Source organism: Haemorhous mexicanus, chromosome 1 (assembly GCF_027477595.1).
Source record: "Haemorhous mexicanus isolate bHaeMex1 chromosome 1, bHaeMex1.pri, whole genome shotgun sequence".
Classification (NCBI taxonomy): Eukaryota; Metazoa; Chordata; class Aves; order Passeriformes; family Fringillidae; genus Haemorhous; species Haemorhous mexicanus.
The window spans coordinates 17,660,549-17,685,079 of NC_082341.1; the positions used below are offsets into that span (position 1 = coordinate 17,660,549).

At 40.6% G+C, this 24,531-nt stretch overlaps 1 protein-coding gene across 18 annotated transcripts in view; it reads right to left on the minus strand.

Moving 5' to 3' along the window:
* The window catches only part of KIAA1217 (KIAA1217 ortholog), a 338,974-nt gene that overhangs the window by 81,340 nt on the left and 233,103 nt on the right, over nucleotides 1–24,531 (minus strand). For 16 of the 18 annotated variants that reach the window (XM_059841653.1, XM_059841745.1, XM_059841620.1 and 13 more), the window contains one exon: nucleotides 13,236–13,431. In XM_059841653.1, the coding sequence (XP_059697636.1) occupies nucleotides 13,236–13,431 (196 nt within the window). Of the gene's footprint in view, nucleotides 1–13,235; nucleotides 13,432–22,904; nucleotides 22,986–24,531 lie in introns of all 18 variants that reach the window. The other 2 variants (XM_059841774.1, XM_059841715.1) reach the window with 2 other exon arrangements.

Genomic DNA, 24,531 nt, shown 5'->3' on the forward strand with positions numbered 1-24,531 from the left:
AGAAACTGACTACACTTGTAAAAAAATTAAACAACTTAATGATTGCATTTGTTTCCCCTTTCCAAGATATGCAAAGACATACTCATTTTTGATGATAGCTTTCAGTTATGAAAAAGTTCTTCCTTATGAAGAACATAAGGAACCTTCTATGTTTTGGCATTTAAACTTTCTTGGATTTAGTGGCGAAAAAAAAATCTTTTTTTGGCTAAAAAGACAGACTTGGCATACCAGCTTTGCAGTTGGGTGTGACTCACTTTTCTGCCCAGTTTAAAAGTTAGTCCAAAATTTAGAAATGCTAGTTTTGCATTTCAGACCATTAAAAACACACTCAGTATTGAGCTACTGAAACCATTAACACAGAATAAGTGGCAGAGTTGAAAAATCTTCCTTACACACAAGTCAAACAGTCTTGATTCTGCCTATGTTTTAATGCTCCCACAAAATACTGATCCAAAGCAAAATGACAGCTGTCCCTGAGTCCTGAATTTTCAAAGCAAAGATGCATATTATGCCTTAAAACAGACAGCTTAAACACACAACTTGGAGAAATGTTTTGGCCCCAATCTCACTTGAGAGAGAAAAGATGTTTTCAAAGGCATAATAAATTCTTTTTTTCTTTATTCTCCTTTAAATCACATGCCCTTAAAAAACCTTACTACCTTTCCTCTTGAATTGTCTGATCCACATAATGATACAGCAATGCTTTAGGGCATTTCCTATTTGACAGAACTAACTGCTCACTTCTAAAAATCCTTTTTGAACATGACAAAATAAAGAGACTCAAAATCCATTAGTTAAAATCATTCACCATATTTTCCTTCCGCACATTGCCCAGGTGAAATTCTGAACACCGACAATACCCCCAGGTTCCACTTCATGTAAGCTGCTGGAGCTCTGAGGTGTGTTTTACCTTCAGCTAAAAAAAAAATCACTCCCATGGAGATTAAAGCAAGAAGAAACAGAATATAACTTAGACGTGGTTTTTGTTAGGGCACAGAAATATGTCAGCAAAGCTGCTGGAAAGATAATTAAACACAAGGGATGTTCCTCTTTCCGTGTTCCCCCAAGTCCCTCTTGCACTTACTTATGCTTCTGTTACAATGGATTTACGTGAAACATGAAGATTGTGCCCATTTTTATACATCACAAATCAAAGAGAACTATGAAACTCCCTGCTGCTCCAGGACAACATGTATGAAGATGACTGTGAACAAGGTAACAATGCCACGCAACAGTTTTGAAAGTGCCCATCAGACAATGCTCTGACTCCCACTTCCAAGAACCCTGAGGTGCTGCCAGCCCTGCACTGCCCTATAGCTACAACACAAACTAGAATGTTCAGCCATCCCCTTTCTCATGTAGTATAACTTAGCTGCAGAAATACCTCCAGAATTTTTGATCTTTCTTCACCCTACAAGCAACAGACCACAGACTTAAACACAGGCCACAGCAGAAAACATCTGCATGTAGGCCTCAGTTATATTAGCCTTGTAACAAATTGCTTCACAATATTCCTGTCAACAAAGAGAGATTTCCCTTTAGAGAAGGGAAATTAAACACCCAAGAGGCAAAAGAACATGTTCAAAGAAAGGTTTACAAGCATCAAACCTAGATCTGATGATGATCCTGTGAACACACCACATGACTGCCCTTTCCTTCCCTACACACAGAGCTCTTTCAAAACACAGTATTTTCTGCTGCCTCTTTATCAGTGGCAGGATGTGCAAAGTATTTAATAATTTCTCTCAGGGATGATCTACATGAAACACAACAGAGTGCAATGAAAGATGCAGAGTTAGCCTGACTCGGGTGGCTGAGCCCATCTGCGCTGGGTTGGGATGCCTGAGCAGCCTTCCTATGCCTTTAGCCAGCACAGCTCTGAGCTCAGGCACACACAGAAAGGCCTTCAGCTCACACAGTGCTGCTGAGCTGCAAAACCCACCTGGGAGCTGAGGACATGCCCTCACAGTGTGATGGTGAATCTCCCCTGAACACACGGGGTCCAGGCTGGCTTTAGAGCACGGAGCTGCATAACCACAGTAGGGATGGCACAGCACCCGAACTGATAAGACCGTAACTCCTGAGTCACAAGTGGCAAAGGTTTACTCCTTATGGCAAGAGCCAATGTCATTCAGGTGACAGGAAACCACCCAGCTCATATCTCTCAGCACCTCCGTCACATACACAGTGCTGACCTAACCCTGACAAAGCACCACGTTATCATGGTTATATTGCTAACAATGATCTCCATGTAGGGCAGCTTACATACTTAGGAGAACTTTAAACGCAATTAGCTTTTGTTTAAAAGAACAAAAATTATCTTTAGAAATGCATTATTTAAGAGACGAAAGTTAAATACCTGATAAAACAAGAGTAAGTAAACAAACAAGATTGTGTCCTCTTCTGTGACCTTTACAATTATCTGTTAATTCTCTCAAACGATGGATTTTAATGGAGAAATGTAATTTCTCACATAATTCTCTTATAACAAAGAAGAAAAAAAACTGAGGCAGAAAGTCCTCAGTTTTATGAAATAAAATACAGTTTAATTAAAGCTTACACTTGAGTTCATGAGTTTATTTTCTGTGACGCTACAGGACTCTCTCCCTGTAGGCAAGATGTCTTACAAATTTCTACATTGAAATATCTTACTGGCATTTGGCAATACCTTAATCCAGCTGAAGAGAAGTATTAATTGCTGATAAAATCTGTATTTGGCTGGTATAGGATAAGTGGGCGCTGGAGCATTGAAACCTTCCCACAGAACCAAAAACCACTGGCACGAACAAGGCACTCCTACTTTCTTCCAACACAGCTGTTGTATGTATCCTCTGGAAATTCTGTGTCAAATCTGAAAATTTCTAGTAAGAGTAAAGCTGAATAGACTGCAGCAATCAAAACCTGGATGCATTGGGAGCTCTGGACCTTCTTGAAATACAAGGTGCAAAGCATGGTATAACTAAAATGGGGAAAATGCCATTAGATTGGTTTCACTCTTTACCCCTAACCATCAGTTAACCATATCTTTTTGATAAGATGGGTAATCTTTGTCTTTTCATGCTGCTTTAGCTTGATCTGCCACCCTAAGTCCATTGAGTCACTGTCTCTGTCCCTCCTGCTGAAGTCAGCAGCAATGGTAACAAGCAAAAGTGAGAAAAATTATCCTTGTTTCTTACTTATATTTATGTCAAGTCATTACTTAAGACTTGCATGAGTTTTAAAAGCTAAGGATAATCTTTAAAGTCTCAATGATAACTGTTTCTGTTGGGGCCAGGTCTTTCCTCAAAAGCACATTTTTAAATTTTAATTTCTTATAACTAAGATTTCAAGATACTTCCATTTTTTCTTTGCTTTTGACAAAATTGTCATATATACAACTGTAAGGATGGCACAGGCTCATATTGTTGTCCTCTGTTTCCCATCCCTCCTGTCCCCCCAGCTATCTAATAAACAGAGCAAACACACATCACCAAATTCTGCCAAAGTTATGCAGACACAAGTTTATAACAGTAACAACTCTTGCAGCATGGAAGAAATTCCTCAATATTAAGTTCTTACTTTCCATACCCTCAAGACTTAAGTCTCCTATTTCACCACAGTTTCAACTAGTCTGAGGTCACTGCCATGATCCTTGTGGTATTTCTAGCCTGAAGGTCTCATAATAACTTCTGTTAGGACTCCCTCCTGAAAATCTGTCCTCCACATTCAGAAAATGTTCTATAAATATACTTAGCTGTCTTAAAATACTAAGAGAATAAAAAAAGTAGATATTTTAATTAATAAAAGCAATTACTTATTTTATTTTTTTTTTTTGCACAATAGTCTGAAGAGATTTGTTCAAGGTATTAAGTTGTTTGTTAACAGTTTCAATAAAAACAGGAACTGTTTAATTTAGTCCAGTATTACATTTTACTGCTGTTTCATTCTTCTCTGCTACTTACAGTGACTTGCAATAATTTGTTACTTAATGAAAAAGACAGATGGAATTCAGTAGTCACATAAACTTCCTACCAAATGTTATGAAAAGTAAAGGTTTGTAACTGCCACTAAAATACTACCAATTTTCTACAAACAAATGCATTCAGCTGGCCACGAAGAATAAGTAAAAACCAAAAAAAAAAAAAAGGACAGTTTTTTTACCTAAAGAAAACTCAGTATTTTCCCCATCTGATTCCTGATGAAACCTGAGAAAAAGCTTCTTGTCAAAAGGCAACTTTGCCGATACAGCTATATCAGCAAGCCCCAATACTGTGAACACTTCTATCATCTAGAGGTTCTGAGAGAACATTTCACTTTAACCTAGTTCCCCAGGTGAAAATCAATGTTCTGGCAGGATCACTTTTGGACAATAACTGTATTCTGTTGCACAAAATAGCCCAACTGACTAACAAGGTGACTTTTTCATACCCCAAACTGACAAAACAATGCCAGCAAACTTGGAAGAACACAAAGCCCCTATGATAATGCATGAAAAAATATTTTAAAAGTTACAAGTGAACAACTCAGTGAGATGAACAAGAAGTTTCATATGTACCAGAGTTATTTTTCAGAGGGCCTGCAGAGGCTCTGCCATGCTACATTTACTGCACCCACGTTCACCAGTTTTGCACAATAAAATCAGAGAACTCCGCACACACACAGGCACAGGACATGCCCATGCAGGCTCTGCTTTAGTCCACCAGAAGCTGAGCCCCTGATCTCTGAAGAAGCTCCCAGCCAAAGGTGCCAAGCTGGCCAGTACAGTTTCCAAGGATGTGCCTTCCAAAGACTATGCAGATATGTGAAGCATTTAAGGCCACTTTAGTCAAGTACTTTACAGAGGGGCATTTTTGTTATTAACTTTTAAATGAGCAAAAGCAAAAAAGACAAGAAAATATCAATTAAATTTCTTGGAATACTTGTTCTTCCTCTTCAATAAATCCACAAAAAAGAGAGATCCTACCCAATTGTATTTTCTTTGTGTATAAATCAGCTGTATCAAACTCATTATTTAAGTAATAACTATTTTTATAAACCATGTTTTTAGTACTAAATGAGATACAATTGATGTGTTCAAGGGCAGAATGTGACCATTTTAATAATCCATAGCCATGAAGCATTAAAGTCATGCAGGCCATGCATGCCTTTGCAATTTTGCTCCATTTACCAAATGATCTGTATTTACAGCAGGAATTCTCTTCAATACTTCTGAAGTTATTTCATTTCTAAAAAATTCACTCCTGTCAGTGGCAAATTGAGGGGTTGAGTCTTCAGCATTGAAGAGCATAGTTGATTAGGGCACCACACCGAAAATTCACCTCTGTGGGCTCTAACAAACAGCTTGACTTTGAGTGAAGTCCTCACAAGCTACTTCAGACAAGATCTTGGAACCAAGACCTTAGTTTGCATTATTAAGAAGAAGAATGCCAAGAGGCCACTCCCTAGACTCGTTCCAATTTGTCATTATCTTTCACGTATTGGGGAACCAAAACTGGACACAGTGCAACCTCAGAAATGGTGAGAAGAGGGGAATAATGACTTCCCTTGACCTGCCGGCCAAATTTTTCCCATAGACAGCCACGCAGGGTTCCCTTGCTGCAAGGACATTCTGCCAACACTCAGTCACCTTGTTGTCATACCCTAAGTCCTTTCTGCAAAGCTGCTACCAAGCCAACCTGTCCTTGCAGGGCTGCTCTGTCCCTGATGACAGGCTGCATTTGCCTCTCTGGAGTTTCATGAAGTTCTTGCTAGTCCATTTCTCTGGCTCACTGGGTCCCAGTGAAGAGGCCATCATTCAGCACATCAAATGCTCTCTCAAACTTAGTTTCAGACTTGACCCTACTGCTGGTTCATTCCATCCCAAGAACAAGGTTTCTGGGGTCAAAAACCACTGGAGCAGAGTCCAGCCCTCAGAAGCACAGCTAAAACCCAGCTGCCAGTTACACACCCTGAAGACCACCCCTACCTCCCCCATGTGGCTACAAGGAGGCTATGAGAGATATGAAAGGCCTTGCTAAAGCCAAGATGAACAACATCCACCACTCTGCCCTCATACCCACAGATGGTCTATTCATCACAGAAGGTAACAGAAGGGGCAAAGCAATGCTACAAGCATCTGCCTCCTATGAAAATACCGAGCAGTTAAAAAAATATTCAGAAGGGCTCCCATCTTTAGAGCTGCTCAGACCATTGCCCCTATTGTCCCAAGAGAGCACCCTAATCAGCAGGCTATCAACAAGCTTCTGATGCAGTGATTATCCTCTTATCCTGTTGAATTGGGTACTCTGTAGCCAGAAGTGCAGAAAAGAGATAGAGAACTAATACAAGAGACAGTCTTGTATGATACCACAGAGATGACATTATTTCCCTCTGGGAACAGAAACCTGAACTTAGGCCCAGCACAGCAATTATCCGTTAGAATCACTACCTAAACATACAAACAGTACTGGGAGCAATGATTAAATCCAAGAGCTGTCCTCATTCAGGGACTTGCTGTCAGCCCTGGCAGCAAATCCTAAATACAATGCGCTGAGGGACAGGCTATGCTTCTCTCCTTGGCAGAAGTCTTACACTTCTTACAATGCCTGGAATTGCAAGGCACTTTTTTCCTCTGCATACCCATGTCAAATGGAAGGCTCTGGTGTTTGTGTGACTTACTGTATTAGAGGTTGACTTACAAATTTTACTTAACACAAAAATTAGATCAGATTTATCCAAGTGATAGCTCCTGTCCTAGATACACCCCATTGGACAGCTCCGTCTGGCCTCCTCTCTTTCCTCTGAAGGAAGGAGGCCTGTACAAGCTACTCCAGCTGCTAAATCTGTCTTCCAGCAGACACCAAATGCTGAAGGCTCAAATTGCTGCTGCTCAATCAGAATATGAAGTGATGGTAGAGCTGGATAAAGACATTACACCTTTTGTGAGGGTATTATTTGGGATAAAGACAAAAGCCACTGCCACCCTGGCATAGCTTTATTCAGTTCATCCAGGTTGTACACTCATCACTCTACCTCTCCTACTATCTTCACCACTTTTCATTCTGATTTATTCATTTTGCAAGGTGCTGAAATAGGAGTATTTTGTCACTAGGTATTACCCAACACAGTGAGGCACTGGTTTTGCTCAATGTCCTTCAGTATTATTGCAGTGCAAATGAATAATAAAGGTTGCATTCAAAAGTCATTTAACAGATACAGCAGTGACAGACACAGACTTACATAACTAATGGGTTTGTTTGGTACACTGTACATCTTATACTCCAGTATCACTGCAATGAACCCAATAGATCCATGCTGATACAACCTGCTGCAACAAAATTCAGCTCCAGTGTGACACAGCATCTAAAATATCCTGCATATCAGCTTTTTGGTGGCAGACAGAATGTGCCTCAGTTGAGACAGTGTGTGCTAAATAGTATCTTGCTCCTTGGAAGCATTTTTTTCAGGTTCTCCCCACAGATTTTATTATAGGAGAAAGAAACTCTTAAGTAAACAGTAATTGTGGGCACAAGTGCTGGGAAGTCACATATTTCACTCTTTCCTATACCTGCCTTTCATATATCCTGTAGAGACAATAAATGAAACAGAAAAACTCTGATATGTCAATATCACTGTTTACATTCTTTTATTCTTTTGTTACAAAACATTTCAGGTAAGAGGTGTGTGGTTTTTTTTCTTTCCAAGTCAAAACCCTTTAGTTATTATAATCTGAAGAAAAGGGAAAGAAAGCAAAGTCTTGGAAATCTGGAAGGAAAACCTTAGCTATATTAGAGTATTGTAATTTCCTAGGGTCCCTGTTTCGATTCATTAATTGGAACTAGTCGTTTCAGGCTGTTTTTCCTACAGACCTGTCAGTCTCTGTTAAGCCATCTGACCACAACAGCAAATATTTACATGACCTTTTTGCATGTTGGCTGCTTTGCATACACTATAAAAGGCAAGATAGGGAAAATTCTTTAAGATGTCTGAATACATTAAAATTACACTCAGCCTTAACTTGAAATGCACTTCCCAGGGAGTTCCTCTCCCATGAACTAAACTGAAGTTCTTGCTGACTTCATTAGGCTTAAATCATGCCCTAAGGAATCAGAGGGCAGTGCCACTACTAGCAACAGGTTTCTCATATAAACTCTATGGCCATCCACACATCTTCTGTCTGATTTTACATGCCTATTTTAATTTCTAGCTCATAAATAGTAAGTAACAATTAATTACCTCCAATATAATATATCAGTCTACCCTTAGCATTTATATTTTCCTCTGTGTACCTAACAGCATCTTGCATACACATGAATAGAGAGTTATTCCTACTGCCAGCTGAAAAGCAATGATCTGTCTCTCTGCAAAGGTTTTGCTATGAGTGAAATTGTCACTGTGGCACTGAGTTTCTTTTTAAACAGGCTTTAAGAAACATCTGCAAAAAATGCTATAAAAGATTGAGGCTTTATGATTATAGCCAGTAATGGCATTTCCATATAAGGTGGCAGCAAACTAATTAATCAGACATGAAAATCTGTGCCTGCCAAAACTTGGGTTTGGGGGCTAATAAATAATAATCAGAATACTCCATGATTGCTTAAAACCCTCCATATGCCAATCCTTAAGCATTTGTATAATTTTATTCTTTATGTAATCCCTCCAAATGCAAATAAAATGCAAATGTTGGCAGGCTCAGACATTTCTGAAGAGGCCTTTTCACAGCACCTAACCTTAGGCACAGGTTTACCAGCAGGGAGCCCAGTCCTCCTCTGCTCCTCATCCATCTGGACTGGAGTGGCCGGGCACCCTGGCTGGGGCACCCAAAAAAGATGACTGGAACCTCTGAGCCATAAAGCTTCAGCCTCCTCAGTCACTACTCAGACCCAACTCTGTGCATTTACAGAAATCCCCCCTGTGCCATGTCCTTCCTTCACCCAGCCCTGCAGGAGCACCAGGAGCAGTGGCTGCAGAGGGAGGTGGTGACCACACGTGCCCTTCTGGGCTCTGACCCTCACACTGGCTGCCCCTGTCACTCCATCACCACACAGCCTGCCAGTGCCTGCCCTTACCAGGATGCTGCCCAATGTTTGGACAGTTGTACCACATGAGAGACCACAAGTGAACATACTTGTCAGCCCTCATTTCACCAAGGAGGTAGCGGAGCAGGGACAGCAGCGAGCTGCAGCACGGGCACAGGCGGTGCTGGCGTAACCTCGCTGATGCCTGTCAGGTTCTGCTTCCTCCAGGCAAATTGCAAGTGAAGTTTGCTGAAAGCTTTTGAGCACTTTCCAGGTTTCAGATGATTCTCACTGACAGTTTTGCTAGATAATTTTTTTCCCACAGTTATCACACTGCAAAAGCTCCCAGCTTTCAAATACATATTTTAAAATACACTTAATTTTCTCTTGCACAGTGAATTAATTTATTTTAATATCTTGCTTTGTCTCCAGGCTGCACAATGGTGAAGCAAGTGTTAATTTCTAGTTTTTTTAGCCAAGAAAAGACCTTAATTTCAAAAGCTGTGGCTGAAATTTTAAATGGGCCCACAACAGGATACTGTTTTCTAGGTCAACTCCACATGAGTACCATGTCCTGTCAGATTAGTCCCGACTGACAAACCCATGATAGTGAGGTAGCCAAAATGCATTTGTGTTTTTCCTTCTCAGGCTCCATGTTAATTCAGACCACAATCTGAAAACAAACTGACTCATATATAGCTAGTAAAACAGGAACCCATAGAACAATTAGAATTTCAAAAAGAAAACATCAGTTTTAAAAAAATGCATTGAGATATAGGATGTAAAATTAATAGAAGTTTCCAAAAGTTCATTATTCTCCTCACTGAAATTATGTTCGCTTAGAATAAAAACATAATTTTTATTTAAATTATATTAAATTAAATTAAATAGATATAGAAAGGGAGGTGATGATACACAGAATATTTAAAATCATATGACTAGAAGTATATTCATGACACTTTTAAAACTGAAGCTGTAAACTGTTTCCTGTTTTTTAAAAATAAACATTCCCCTTTTACAGTTGGAAACAGAAAGGACCACAGCATGCAAAATGTCTCAAAAGTAAAAATTTCAGAACATTGCTGATGGTGTTGTTAGAACACAGTGGCAGAAGAGATCAAAAAGGACATCATTATAAAATAAATGCACGTAATATTAACAATAATAATCATAATATAAAATGGGACTATTTTGGAATACTTTTTATCTTTTAAAACAAACTATTTGTTACTAATTGGTTCCTGGAACTACTTGAAAAAGACAGATTGTGGGGTGATGACAATATATTACCTCCTATTTGGCTAGTATGATGATCCCTTAAGCCACACACATATTGGTGACCCCTCCTAAAAACTATCAGCTGAAATGCTTCATATTACATGGCTTCCCTGTTGTTTACTTTTTTCTTTCTCCTGCATTTGGCCTGCTCATCATGGGATAAGCTGGGACCTTGTCTCTGGCACAAGAGACAGGGGGTTTTGCAGGGTCTAAAATCCTGGCCATTAAATAAAGTAGCGTATCTTCATGTGGCTGTCCTCCCTTAGGGCATGGACAACACAATTCAGTACGGCCAAGAGACGCTAAAAAAAGGGTTTAAGAATTAACTACTTAACAGTGAACTTATGGTCCTCCCATCTTAGCAAAGACACTATTGAACTGCCAAATTTCAGGGCAGCAATGATGGTCAAGTGTCCAGGATGGTTTCTGGATGAGCAACAAGTGGTTATAGCAGCACTTCTCAGCTGGAGAAGAAACTACCTGGGGGAAATGACAGGCCAAATCAATCAGATATGGCCTGGGGGAAGCAGATAGCAATCTGATGTTTGCTGTCACTTCCAACACAAGGACTAAGGGGCATAACCTAGAGCTGATAAATAAATATAAAACAAAGCAACAGGAAAGCAGTGGTCGGGCAGTAAACCCAATGCACTGTGGAGAATGTGAAAAATTTACATGGGAATCAAAGGGGGACTGAACAAATACCTGGAAGAGACATCTCCTGGTGGTTATTACACAGGTAGAAACCATAACCAGGAAATCCCTAAGCTGAAGATACCTTGAGGCTGAGAACACTTGGGGGAAGGATCACACATATACACAGAGGCCAGGGACTTGATTCAGGACAGCCAGCACAGGCAAGTCCTGTCTAACCAAGCCAGTGGCCTTCTGCAGTGGGCTTCCACAGCAGTGGACAAGGGAAGGGCTACAGATGCCCTTTATATGGACTTCTGGAAAACCTTTGACATGGTCCCCACAACATCCTTCTCTCTAAATGAGAGAGAGATGGATTTGATGAGTGGACTGTTAGACTTATAATTAAGTGGTTGGGTGACTGCATCCAGAGGGCAGTAGTGAATGGCTCAGAGTCCCAGTGGACATCAGGGACAAGTGGTGTCCCTTGGGGTCTGTACTGAGACCAGTGTTATTTAATATTTAAAAAAATTACATAGATGAAGTGATTAAGTGCACCCTCAGCAAATTTGCAGATGACACCCACCTGTGTGGCACTGTTGACAGGCCAGAGGAGCAGGATGCCATCCAGAGGAACCTGGACAAGCTCAAGAAGTGGGCATGTGGGAATCTGAAGTGGCTTAACAAGGTGCCCTGAGTCAGGGCAACTCCTGGTATCAGCACAGGCTGGGGAATGGACAGAGTGAGAGCAGCCATGCCCAGAGGGACCTGGGTTTGCTGATGGGTGAGAAGCTGGGTATGACCCAGCCATGTGCACTCACAGCCCAGAGAGCCAAACCTGCACTGGGCTGCATCAAAAGCAGCCTGGGCTGCTGGTAAAGGGAAGGGATTCTGCCCCTCTGCTCTCTTGAGACACCACCTGCAGAGCTGCCTCCAGCTCTGGCGTCCTCAGCCTGCACAGTGGGGCCAGACTGTGAGTTCCAAAGGCTCAACCACTTAACATCACATTGAAGCAAACATAAATTTTACAGAAAATCCTGGGGTGAAGTAAGCCATACTGAGGATGCCCTAGAAAGCAGTGACTTATAGGCAGTATAGTATAGTAAAAATAATAGTGCATGTATAGTAAACATACATGTGCTCTTAAAAACACCTCAAAAGCAAGTCTTTTCCAGGTTGAGTATCGCAAATTTCTCCTCCAAAAGCCCAACATATTGGTGGCTCAGCAGGTGGTGGGAGGGCAGCCATTTGTGAGCTGACATGGACAAGGACCAGCTTCTTGTTTCCATCCCCACTACTCTTCACTTTTCAGCTCTGGGAGAGTAAGGGACCCCTTCCAGCCCTGTTTTCTTCACACTTGTTGTGTTTGTCAGATATCATAATACTCTTGACAGAAACTGTCTTAGATTATTGAGGGATGAGTAAACCACCTTGACAAGCTTACAAGCATGGTATGATTTACAGTCCAGTCTTCAATTTATGTCACTCTGTATACTGGGAGATGAGCCTACAGGAAAGCAGCATTTCAGTTTATTACCTATGAGCAAAACTTGTCTTCCTCAGCAATCCATAGATGAGTTACGTGCCTTCCCACAACGCTTTAACTGCCCTCTGGTGTCTTCCCTCAAAAGAACAGCCTTTACTCCTTCTATCCATCAGCTGAGCCAAATCTCTGAAACAAAGTTCACCATCATAAAAGGAGCTCTGGTTCACAGCTGGGCTGAATTCAACCCTGAGATATGGGAAGAATGCAGGAAGCAGAGCTGTCCACCTGTGCTGACACATCTCTTGTGTCACTGTGCAGACGGAAGGGCACTGCCCCAAAGTAAAGGGCATCTCCATCAGCATATCCATTCAAATCCTCAGCCTGGAAAGCTACCACCACTCAAATACAAACCTTTTAAGTAAGATAGATTACCAAGGCTTCTCTAGGTTTCTTTCAACTAAGTCTGGCTTTGAAGAGATGACAAAGTGAAAAACCTGTGTCTACCATCTGAAAATGAGGGTACAATCTTATATTAAGTTAATCGCCAAATATTGTGCAGGCTTGGCAGGAAGTGTTTGCAACAGTGGGTTTTAACCATTACTCAGCATTTCATCTCTCTCTCCTTGCATTTCTACCATGCTCCCATCACACTTTCAGATCTTATGAAAATAATTTCACCATTGCCCCAAGTTACTCAGTATCCCATATCGAGTTCATTTCCAAAGAACAACCTGACATGAAAAATAATGTGCTACCAAAGTCTTTACTTTTTCAACCCCAAACTATCTAAAGACTGTTTTAAATCCACAAATGCAAAACACAGACTAAACACAGAATGGAGAAGGACTGGAGCAGGCTCTTACCCATTGATCTTTCCTTTGTTTGGTTTGCTGACCGCACAACGGGAAGGCTTGCCCGTGTGCGGCTGCCCCTTGAAAAGGGGGTTGGAGAATCACCTTCAGACATGACCTCTAAGGAATCAGCAGATGCTTCAGAGAGGTGTTCTGTGTGGTCACCCAAATTGGGCTGTGGGCTCTGGGACGGCTTCGGGCTTCTTGTCTGCAAAACAGAGTATTTCCTTATTAGCCTACTGAAACCAGAGTGTGGGAGGAAAAACAATCAAAGAGAAGAAGGAAGGAGTCCAGTTCTTCAAATTCTGGTATGCTGGAGGTCACTTGTGTAGATTATTTAGGAAAGGTATCCTTGGACATTCTGCTGCAGTTTTTAAGGTTATATATCCACAGTGCAAATTTTCTTGCTAACAAGGCCATGAGGATAAGACATGTGCTGAGGGGATGTACAGTAATGCCATTCTCCTTGTCTACACACACACACTCACACACACTCTAATTTTATCAAATCTGCTAAGAAAAATCCTCTGAAAAGCAGTACTGTAATGAAGCTGTAAAGCTATCAATTTCAGTATCTTCTGCTGTGCCATCTATGCAAGGTCCAGGTCATGCAGCATAGCCAAAATAGCTATCCAACACTTCTAGCTGAAATCATAAACAATTACTTTTTTTTTTTGTTGCACTAGCATAAATCAGAACTGTCTTCATTAACTGACAAAATTAATTATGACTTTTACTGGGAAATCATACTAGTAAATTGATAAACACAGCTGCTGGGAAAAAACCCAACTCTTCCAGCAGGGGAGAGATATGGTTTCATTTATGCACTTCTACCAAGTCTTCACGGTAGGATCTGCCTAGTAAAAACACATTCAATAGGAAATAAAATGTCCTGAACATTTTTTGCAAACTATAAATGGCATTAAAGCCCTTTCCACAAAAAGGGGTTGCTTTAAGAAGCATAGCCAATACTGTGTAGTGAAACCCCCTCACAACCACATGAACTATTACTCTGAAAGAATAATTTCCTGGTCTGTCTCAATCAAACCATATCACAACAAACGGGAACATACAAAGCAGAAATTCAAAGCAAAGCAAGCTTACTGGGTTCCAAACCCAGTATGTAAACTTTATAGACATCCATAATCAGTACCAGGCACAAGATAGCATTAAAATGGTATGTTTTTACCTCCCCTATCATTTAAGGTCAGATGCTATTATGTTAAAAATCCCCTGTATCAAAATCAACTTCAACTCTAGGTTTGAAGATGCTGTCAAGATCCAAAAGAGATTATGCTTCTTTCTGGAAAGCTAAGCTTACTAATCTTGCTGACATCTGCTTCTTTCAGTGGTTTTTCAAGTGAAATGAGCAAAAGTCATTTCAGTATCACATAATATTCCTTATGTGACTTTGAATGTATGAAGAGCTTCAACTTTTATTACATTTTCATTAGCTGGCTGGAGAGGGCTGTTCTTGCCAAGTTGTGCAGTTGTTCACAAATTACAATTATTAGATATACCTCACAAGAAACTCCTCACTTTCTAAATGCTAATATTAAAATAGTAGCCACTATCCAATGTCCTGCAATGAAATTGTTCAAGAGCTTTGAATTTTATGCAGGACTTTACCAACATTTGTCCTAAAGTATGCTTTGAAGTGCCTCTGACATGGTCAGCACTAGTCTGCAGGTTGTAAATACAAGGACTTGTGCCAGGAAAGTTACAGATGTGACAATTGACCTGCAAACACAGAAAAGAATCTGATAAGACAATACTTCTTCATTCAACTTTCCAAAATGGCTCGTGAACCATCACTGCTGAAGTATTTTGTTACACAGGCATATTATGGAAGTATTACCAAGCCAAGACATTACAGCTCCGTAGCTCCTTGTAGTGATTAAAAACTTATCTGTATAAATCCATTCATAGGGAGCTAGAAGGCATATCATTTTCCCTTTCTAGGAAACCATGACTGAAAGAAACAAGACTAAAAAAAAAAAAAAAAAATAAAGGCAACAAAATCAATCTACAAAAGATCCTTAGTTTCAGTTTGTTGGGAAGGAGATTGCTTTTGTTTCTTAAAAAAAATATATACTGATAAAATTAAAATATGGATCAAGCTTATTTTGCTTTGCTTTTGCTGTTTTTTTCTTTTCAATTTATAATAAAATAATCCCCAATTGTCATTTGAGACATGTAGTTGCATGTGTATTGTTCATTGATAATATGAACAGATGTGTATTTGAGGAGTAAGGGGACACTTTATTACCAAAATCAACAGGCACAGATTTAGCTGAGCAGTTGCCCAGAGTGCCCTGTGAATATATAGATGGAGCCAACCTTAGCACTGCTGTGTTTCTTTGGTTGTCCCTGGGGAAATGCTGCAGGACCTAAGACACAGCATCCCAGGTCCCCACCTATGACATGATGCCATTACTGTAACTAAATCTCTTGGGTCTGGATGAGATAATTTTCTCCATAGCAACCCTCATAGTGCTGTACTTCATACTGGTGGCTAGAAGGTGTTGATAACACACCATTATTTCTGCTACTGTTGAGCAGGGCATGCACAGCATAAAGGCTCTCTCCAACATTCCCTCTCTCACCCAGGAGGGTGGGTGGGCAAGATCTTGGCAGAGGATATAGTCAGAAGGGCTGACCCAAAATGACCAAAGGAATATTCCATACTACTTGATGACTGTTCAGCAATAAAAGCTAAGAAAAAGGAGGAGGAAAGGGACCATTTGTTACCACATTTGTTCTATGGATCAACTGCTACATGTACTGGAGCCTGAAACCTCATTTTCTGGGAAAAGCCTGGACATCATCTGCTGATGAGGAATAGAGAATACTTTGTTTGCTTTTGCTCCCGCATATGGCCTTTGCTTTTTCTTTATTAAACTGCATTTATCTGAAACCATGATATTTTGCCATCTTTTTTTCTCCCCTGCATTCCAGCAGAGGAGGGGGGATGGAGTGGCTTGGTGGGTAGCTGGTGTGCTGGTGGGCAACCCACCACACTCAAAAAGATCCTTTTTCGGCAGCCCTCGTTTCTCACCACCTATGCTGCAGCTTTCTGAAGCAATCCAGAGGCACACCATGGATTCTACTCAGATACAAAGCTCACTCGTCCTCCTAATCCACCAGCTCAAATCCATAGGAATTCCACTCTAGTACGTGGAGTGACACAAACATAAAGCCAATGCAAGCTATAAATGAGATCCACCAAATACAAATGAAGTGTTTGAAAGGCTTCAAGTTATTTGTCATGCTAAACTTCTGTAAACATTACATTCCAGGATTCTGAATTTTAAGCAGATTCTAAAACAACTCTCAAGCTCAGCAACAACGGCGGGTATTCAAAAGAGATATGAGTGCAGATTTGATAGGAAAGCATTTTTGTTATTGGCAACAAGCATGAGGCATGATGCTATTTAATAATCAAGTGGATTTCCTAGATATGACTTAGAAAAACCAACTCATGTGGTGGGGAAGGAACTAGGAACATTTACAGAGCTGTAGCCAGAAGTATTCGTAATGATTTTTGAAGAAAGCAGTGCAGAAACCTTCAGCATGGTCCAACCTTGTAATAATTATTCAGGGTGTTGATTCTAATATCAAATAAGAAAAATAAGACAAATATCAAATAAGTACTTAATAAGCAATGCTGTATATCTTTTTTCCACTGAATGTTCACTAATATTAAAATGCTTAAAATAATACTTCAGCAAGTGTCATTTCAAGGACTTTTCAGGAACAAGCACACAGTCCAAGCTTTCACAAAATAAATGTTGACCCCAAGAGTCAATGTTTCAAGACTCAAGAGAGGATCCAACTAGAGTCATAGTCTAGACTGCTGCTATGTGAGTCAGAATGGTGCTGTTGCAAAAAACCCTGAAATACCTAACAGAGAAGAAAACAGGATATACCCACTAAGGAACAGCATTATCCAAAATTAAAATGTGTTAATAGAGACTCCACGGAGGCAGACAAACTCAAGGAAATGCTGGCATATTCCAAGCCACCTCGGGGATAAATGCCAGAAAACAGAAAGAGGTTCAGAAGAGGCAGCAGGTCTCTCTCCCCCCTCTGCCAAGACCAGTTAGGTTACATTTCCTCGGTCAGCCATGGTCTTTCCCCCCAAGCTGTATGTTAGGAAACATTCCCCTGAATGTTTCTGTGTGTAACAAGGTTCATCTTTCACCCAGCTGAGTAGAGCTGACCCTCCTTAAGGACTTCTCCGATAAAGATACTCTGTGCTAATTCTGGTTTACAAGATCATTAGAAAAGATAGGCCAAAATAGGGATGGACAATTCTGGTGTAAACTTACACTTAATTACAGTGTAAACTGACAATTAATTAGTGCTTTTTGATGACTCTTTTACCTAGGATACACTATTTTATTTACAAGGATATAGACCCTTGTAAACTTTTCAGGGTATATATTTAAGTACAGCGCATGGAGCTAGCAATTACAGAAGATCTTTCAACCACTCTTGGAATTTGACAAAGAATTAAGACTGCAGTTGATCGTGCCTCATGACAGACATCTGTCTGCCACAGCTTGGCAAAAGAATGCACTTTCAATACCTCTGCTTTAGTACTTTCACTGACTCAGAAAAAAATAAAGAAAAAAGTGCAAGCCTCTTTAAATGCAGTAAAATTGCAAGTAATTAGGAATAAAGCCTGAAAGTACCTAAATAATGAAAAGTGAGAAACTGCAGAGATGCCAATGTAATGGGCAGTCATGGAGTAGCAGAGATTTTCATCAAGTTCTCTGCATGCCTCTGCCTCTGGTCCTCTGCTCACATTTGTCCACACTAATCCTCTCATGCTTTTGTTCTAGCCATTTTTATGTTTCTGTTTTTCGTAGTGTTCTTCTATGGTCATTTCCAGTTATTTTTTATACTAATCTATATAACAGAAACTTTTTTTCTCTCTTTTCCTTTCTCCTTTTGTCTATGGAAATGTTGCTTCACACATTTCCATAGACAAAACAGAACTCAGGAAAAATAATTGCACAACCCAAAGAAAGTTTTAATTTAATCTCTAAATCAATTCCCACTTTTTATTTCTTGTCTCCAGGAACTTCCTTAGCCCTTATCTTGACAGAAACTTATCTATTCAGGAGAATAATTTTACATATCTTGGAAGTTGCTAGCACTCCTGGCAACATACAAATGGTAAACAAAGGCACCAAAAAATAAAACAGAGGTAGTAAAATATATTTTTCCAATCGTACTCTAACAACCATAGAATAGGCAGCTCCCCTTCCCCCATATTTAAGAGTCTTCTTAACATTTCAAATAGAGAGGAAAAATCAGTAGAAAAATGGAAGCCTACTCTTCTTGACCTTCAAGTAAACTGCTTGTCCTGGGACATGTTCCAAAGATGGATACAGGATATGTGACAGACAGCAAATAGGCATATAAACAGGCCTATTTCATGTATGATGAATTTATTAACTCTGAAGTATTACCACAGCACGTGAATTCTTACTACTACAACAATACTTCTTCATCACACTTGTGTCACATTATTCTTGTCTGAAGGATGGATCTGCTTTTTCCACAGATACAGTCTTTGAGTTTCCATATTAACACCCCAACAGGGTTTTACTTGTCTGGACATGCAATTAGTGACCCATTACTCAAAGAGAAAGCAAATACTACCCATATTATCTCGTTTTTAAGCATTTTCCATATTTTTCCACAGCACTCTCTCAGAAAAGTTAAATGCTAATACATGTTTGTATAAACTAAAGGTATTACCTCTGTGCAACTGACGTTTTTGGATACTCTGTCTCACTGGGGGAGCTGGGGCTGAGGAGATGACTCAGCAGCTGAACGCAACATCAAACCATCTCTCGTGACAAAACTCACTTGTGTGCTTTTGGTGCTTTTTCACCATTACAAGATGTAAAAATCTATGGCATCTTTCTGTGGGATGCCATCAGCTGGAAATGGCACCATGCCAGGAGCAGGCACATGGAGGCATCCGTGTTCTCCAGAGCTGAAGAGAGCGGGAGGGAGCTGCCCACTTGCCCGCATACAGATCCTGTAGGTGCTAGTTATACTCTCCCTGATGCCTGCTCATGGTCTAACACGTCTCTAGCTTTCATTTCTCTATTTCAAACCCAAACTTTTCACTATTTTCTGCTGAATCAACAACAACGAGTTACAAAGCCAGTTCCTTCTCACAAACATCTCAGTTTGGCAGCAATATAGATTTCTATGGTATGAATGGCCAGAATTATTTCCTCTTTGATAAGGAGAAAAGCCTGAGCCATGGCTGTCCACCACCCTAGCACTGAAGCAAGGTACCCCACTTGCCTGGAAACTCCTTGGCTTGGAGGCATGTTCTGCGCCGGATGCTGCCCGAGCTGCCCCTTCTCTGCCGGCCTCCTCCTGCCCCGGCGGTGCCGAGGGCAGCCCGAGCTGGCCATGCTCACACAGGAGCGATGCCAGCAGAGCACAAGGCACAGAGCCCTCCCCTGGCCACCTGCCGTGCGGCCATTGAGCCAAGCAATGAATTCGGTGTGCTGCGAACCTGAGGTACTGCCCCGCAGCAGATCTTCGCATGCTCTGAGGAAGGGAGGAAACTGACCCAGAAGAACTTTACCGAGTAAGGTAAAAGCAAGCATTCCTCCTCCCTCCCGTGGTGAATGAGAAGGAGGGGAAGATACCTCAGTCATCAGCACCGGTAATGCTCAGTCACAGCCACGCACCACCCGCCACTGTGACAGGGTCTGGATGCTCCAACGAGTGGACATTTTACTCAATTCAGTGAATTTATCTGAAGGTAAAACGCCTCTCTGCTTATGACAGGATTTTTATCTACTACTCTGTATTCACTGATGCCGACCCCAGTTTCTTCCACCTAGAGAAAAAAAAACATGTCTGATGATGGGACAGAGTTTATCTGCCATATTTTTAGGCTGTAATGATATTCAAATCATCCTAAAAATCTGCACGTTTTCCCACGAGCCTCGCTAGCTCCTGTTGGTGGCCAGCTGCATGCTCCCTGCTGTGGCAAGCTGCCAAAACTCTTTTCTTTTAATCCTGAGTGCTGTGAATCACCGAGCAGGACATCCACAGGCTGCTCCCCCTTGGCAAGACCATGGCTTGCTCTTCAGCTGGCTGATCCCCAGAGTTAGCAAAAACAGTTTTTCACGAAACTCTGTTATAAATTACTAACATAAAACAACATTTTCCAAGTTGTTTTTTTTTTTTTAACTGTAAGCACCTAGATAAATTGAAACCTGTTTTTCAGGAAAGCTGTGTGTCTATAGTAAAGATATTCATTAGGAGCAATAAAAGCTGTAGGTGCTCAGCACTTATGCTGCCAGACCTCTTATTCAGATGTTTAATTGCAGGAACTTGCATTTGAAAATGCTGCCCTAAGGAACTCAACAGCCCGTCTAAGAGCAGCTTAATTGGTCCAGACAAGTCCAGACTGAAATATGCAACATGCTGTGGCATCTCTTTGGAATACGTGTAATATCAGAAAACCCCAAGCCATCCACATTAAAGTGTAAAAATATTTCACAGTATTTCTGTTCAAATCCAAGATTTTCTTTTTCTAAAAACACCTGAGATTTGAGGGTAGAAAGAGAAGTAAAACAACAGAGAAAACTATTAGCTACTCACTGATAAAAAACAGTAAGTCATTAAGTATGACTTTTTTCTTTTTGTCTTAAAGAAAGAAACCTTTAAAACAAAATCATTTATCTCTCTGCTTTATTCTAATCCTTTGTCATGTGAAGACTTTATTCACACATGAGAGTCAAATTAAAAAAGCCATGGGTCACCTCACTGTTTTTCCCTGCAAAGGCTTCTATGAGTCCATCAATTTTCCTCAGACCAAAATTTCATCTTTCCCAGTCTCTGTCATATTCTTGCATTACAGCTTCAGTTTATTATTACTTTGTTTAAATAAGTTATCCATAAATTCCAGCCTGGACATCAGCATTTGTCTTAATTAAGACCTTATGGCAGTTTCAGTTGGAAGCTATTTTTCTTTTCCCTCCTGAAAAACTCTACTGTGAAGTATTCACAACCCAGCACGACCCTTTGTTCCATCCAGGAGATGGCTGCGTTTCATCGGCAGTGGGTGAGCTAACTCCTACCTACACAATCCCCAAAATCGCCATGAGAACTGTGAAGATTAAAAGGGATGATTTAAACAAAAACTGTCATTATGCTGATTAAAGGGGAAAGATCTTTACATGCTTAAAACCACATGCAAAAACTAAGGTGGGGGGACGGGGGGGGGTGGGGGGGTAAGAATATATACCAGATGCCTAAATGTACCTAGGGGATAGTGCGTTCTGATGCAAGATTATTTGCCTATCCCTGTTCCTCCCACACGCGTCCCTAAGGAAAACAGGAGGGTCTGTTTCTGTGCTGTTTCCCAAAGCAAAGGCACAGTGCAGCGATCCTGGAAAAACCTGTTTTTCTGTGTTTCTACAAGCTGAGAAGGCACTCTGCATTAACATGCGATTTTATAAATACCCAAAAAAAGGCCCACGGACAGCAGGGCCGGCGGGTGGGGGCGAGGGCAGCGGGCAGGGTGTGCTGCCAGCCCCCAGAGGAACAATGGCCCGGGACAAGCAGCGCTGCGGCCGGCGACAGCACACCCACGCCACCGACTTATTTTTAGGCCCTACTCGTGGAAGGAAACGTGTTGAAGCACTTACTAGAGCTTGTTGCTCTGGCACCTGGGAGAGTTAGGGGGCTGCCGCAGGAGAGAGGCTGTAGAAGCTTCTGCTGCTCCTCTCTCCCGACTCGTCACCTCGCTCTTCTGCCGCTTTTTCCCTCCCTCGAGGCCACCATGGCGAGGGAGGAGAAGCCGCACCTCAGCTCTCCACACCCCAACTTCTCCCGCCCTTCCCTGTGGTCCCATGTTTATCAGCCTGCTTAAATCCTGAGAGGGGAAACACAAATCAGGTGCAAATGAGCCGCGTTATCCTGGGCCTTTCATGATTGCGGTCTTGGCTGCGGTAGAAACCGTGCAGAGGCGCCCTTTAGGTGCGTATCTACATGGCCTGTACACATTCACTGCCTCCCTGGGGGAAGAAGGTAGCTGTTGTAGGCGTACATTCTGTGTGGCCTTACAAGCCACCTCGAAATGGAAGAGAAGCTCTGCAGGATGAAAGGTGAGATACAGGTGACTTTAGAGGTACACCGTGCATATAATTCTGCAAGTTGAAGAACTAGGGTTTTTTTTTGCATGTTCAATACAAAAATATTTACTGCTCTGCCCACAGAGCTGTTCTTAGTTTTGCAGCAAGACTTGTACAACCTAAGCCAGTTCCAAGTAGGTATATAAAAGAAATATAAAACTGGAATTGGGACAGTGTTTAGGAATCACTTACTTATCAAGGATCTCCCATTGAATTTTGGTGGATTTCAGAGCATCTAATACAAGAGCTTCATGTCTATCATGCCATTAAAGGAAAAGTCAGATTTTTAAAAATTGTCAGAGGACGCACATGCATCACACTCCCATATGCAATTAATCTATATGCATAATACTTTATTGGTGTGAAATACAGAGACACAAAGCATGCAGATTCATATTTATTTGAGAATTTTAGTTGTGGAGCAACACACACACAATTAAAGGGTAACAAACTCAATTCACAGCAGAGTGCAGAAAAAAGAAAGTACAGTACTAACTCTCTGAGAGGATTCAATTTTCATCATGTACCTTTGAATGTCAAGTTCTGAATGAAGGGAGACCAACATGCACTGCAAAACCTGTGGATCAAAGAGAGAAAAGAAGGGGAGGGGGAGAGATAATTGTTAACAGGAAAAGAAAAAGAGAACAATAGAAATTTAAAAAGAAAATGTGTACATACTGAAAGTATACTGAATACGAGAAGAGAAGAGAAAGAAGAGAAGCACTGAAAAACAATGAAGGAAGTGCACATGTGGCAGAGAACAATATGCTCTATCAATACTTAATATGCAATATTCTCAGAACTCTTGCTGGACTCAGTTCAGATGTGCTACATGTGGTTGTATGTCAAAGAAACAAAGAATGTTCTAATATAAGAGTTAATGGGTGAAAACTGAGCCATAGAGATTCATATATATATATATATATATATATATATATATACATATATATATACACCATATATATAAAATGTAACTGACAAATAACAAAACATTTCTTCATGAGAAATGATACAACTCTTGGCTGGAGTTAGCAGCAGTCATTACATTTTTGTGTTCATTTTACACTTACTACAGGACATGGAATCCTTCAAGCAGAACTTAGAAATACTGTGTAACTCATGAGTAACCACAGCTTAAAAAAGAATAAGAGAAACTATACTATGAATAAAAAGTCTTTGCCAATCACATCTCTCTTTACTATTCTACCTCTGATCTTGAACCCTACAGAATGTGAGAATTTGCTAAAAGGGGTTTAAGGGCCAAAAAAACCCAACCAGTTTTTCCTCCAACACATGAACAAGATACTAATTGGAGGGGAAATTGCCTACTGCTGTTTGAGTTCACAGAGGTGGATGTCCTCTATTTTCCTTAATCTTCATTTGCCTGTGGGTAAAGGAGATTTTTGTAGAGTGCTCTAAAAAACCTTCTCTAAGCAATCAATTTCTCCTTCAACAGAGTCAGGCTCCCACAACTGCTGCTTCCCAGTTCAGAACATGCAGCTATTCATACCAGGCAAAGAAATGCAACTGCTTTGACAACAAGGACGTCATTGTCAAAGAATCTTATTTAACGAGTAATTATAATGCCAACATCACAATTAAGAGAGTAATTCAAAAAATCTTTTGAGTTTTACAAACCCAGAGGATATGAGCATGTGAGAGCTGATTCTGGGAATGAGATAAGCAACTTATAAGTATGCTATGATTTTTCATGCTTTTGTCCGTTGGATACTTTGGAAGGGCAGTACCATTTTATTTTAAAGAGAACAATAGATCATTTTTCTTCCTATGATAACTGCATAATTTAGAATTGTTCAAGTAAAATGTGATTTTTACAAATAAGCTATTTATGCAAACACAGTACAAATTAAATGTAGCCTTCCGGCAACAACTGGAAACATTCCAGTTCCAAACCACAAAGACAAAACAGTCTGTTGCTAATGTCTCGGTAATACTGAAACTGTATTGGGGTTTTTCATGTTTTTATAATGTTACCGCCCCACATATGCAAACCTGAGAAGCCCTCCTTGGCTTTTATTAAACAATTCTCTTTAAAAAGAGAAAAAAAAAAAAAAAGGAAAAGGATTGTATAAGACCAAGTCCCTTCTCAATGCCAAACACAC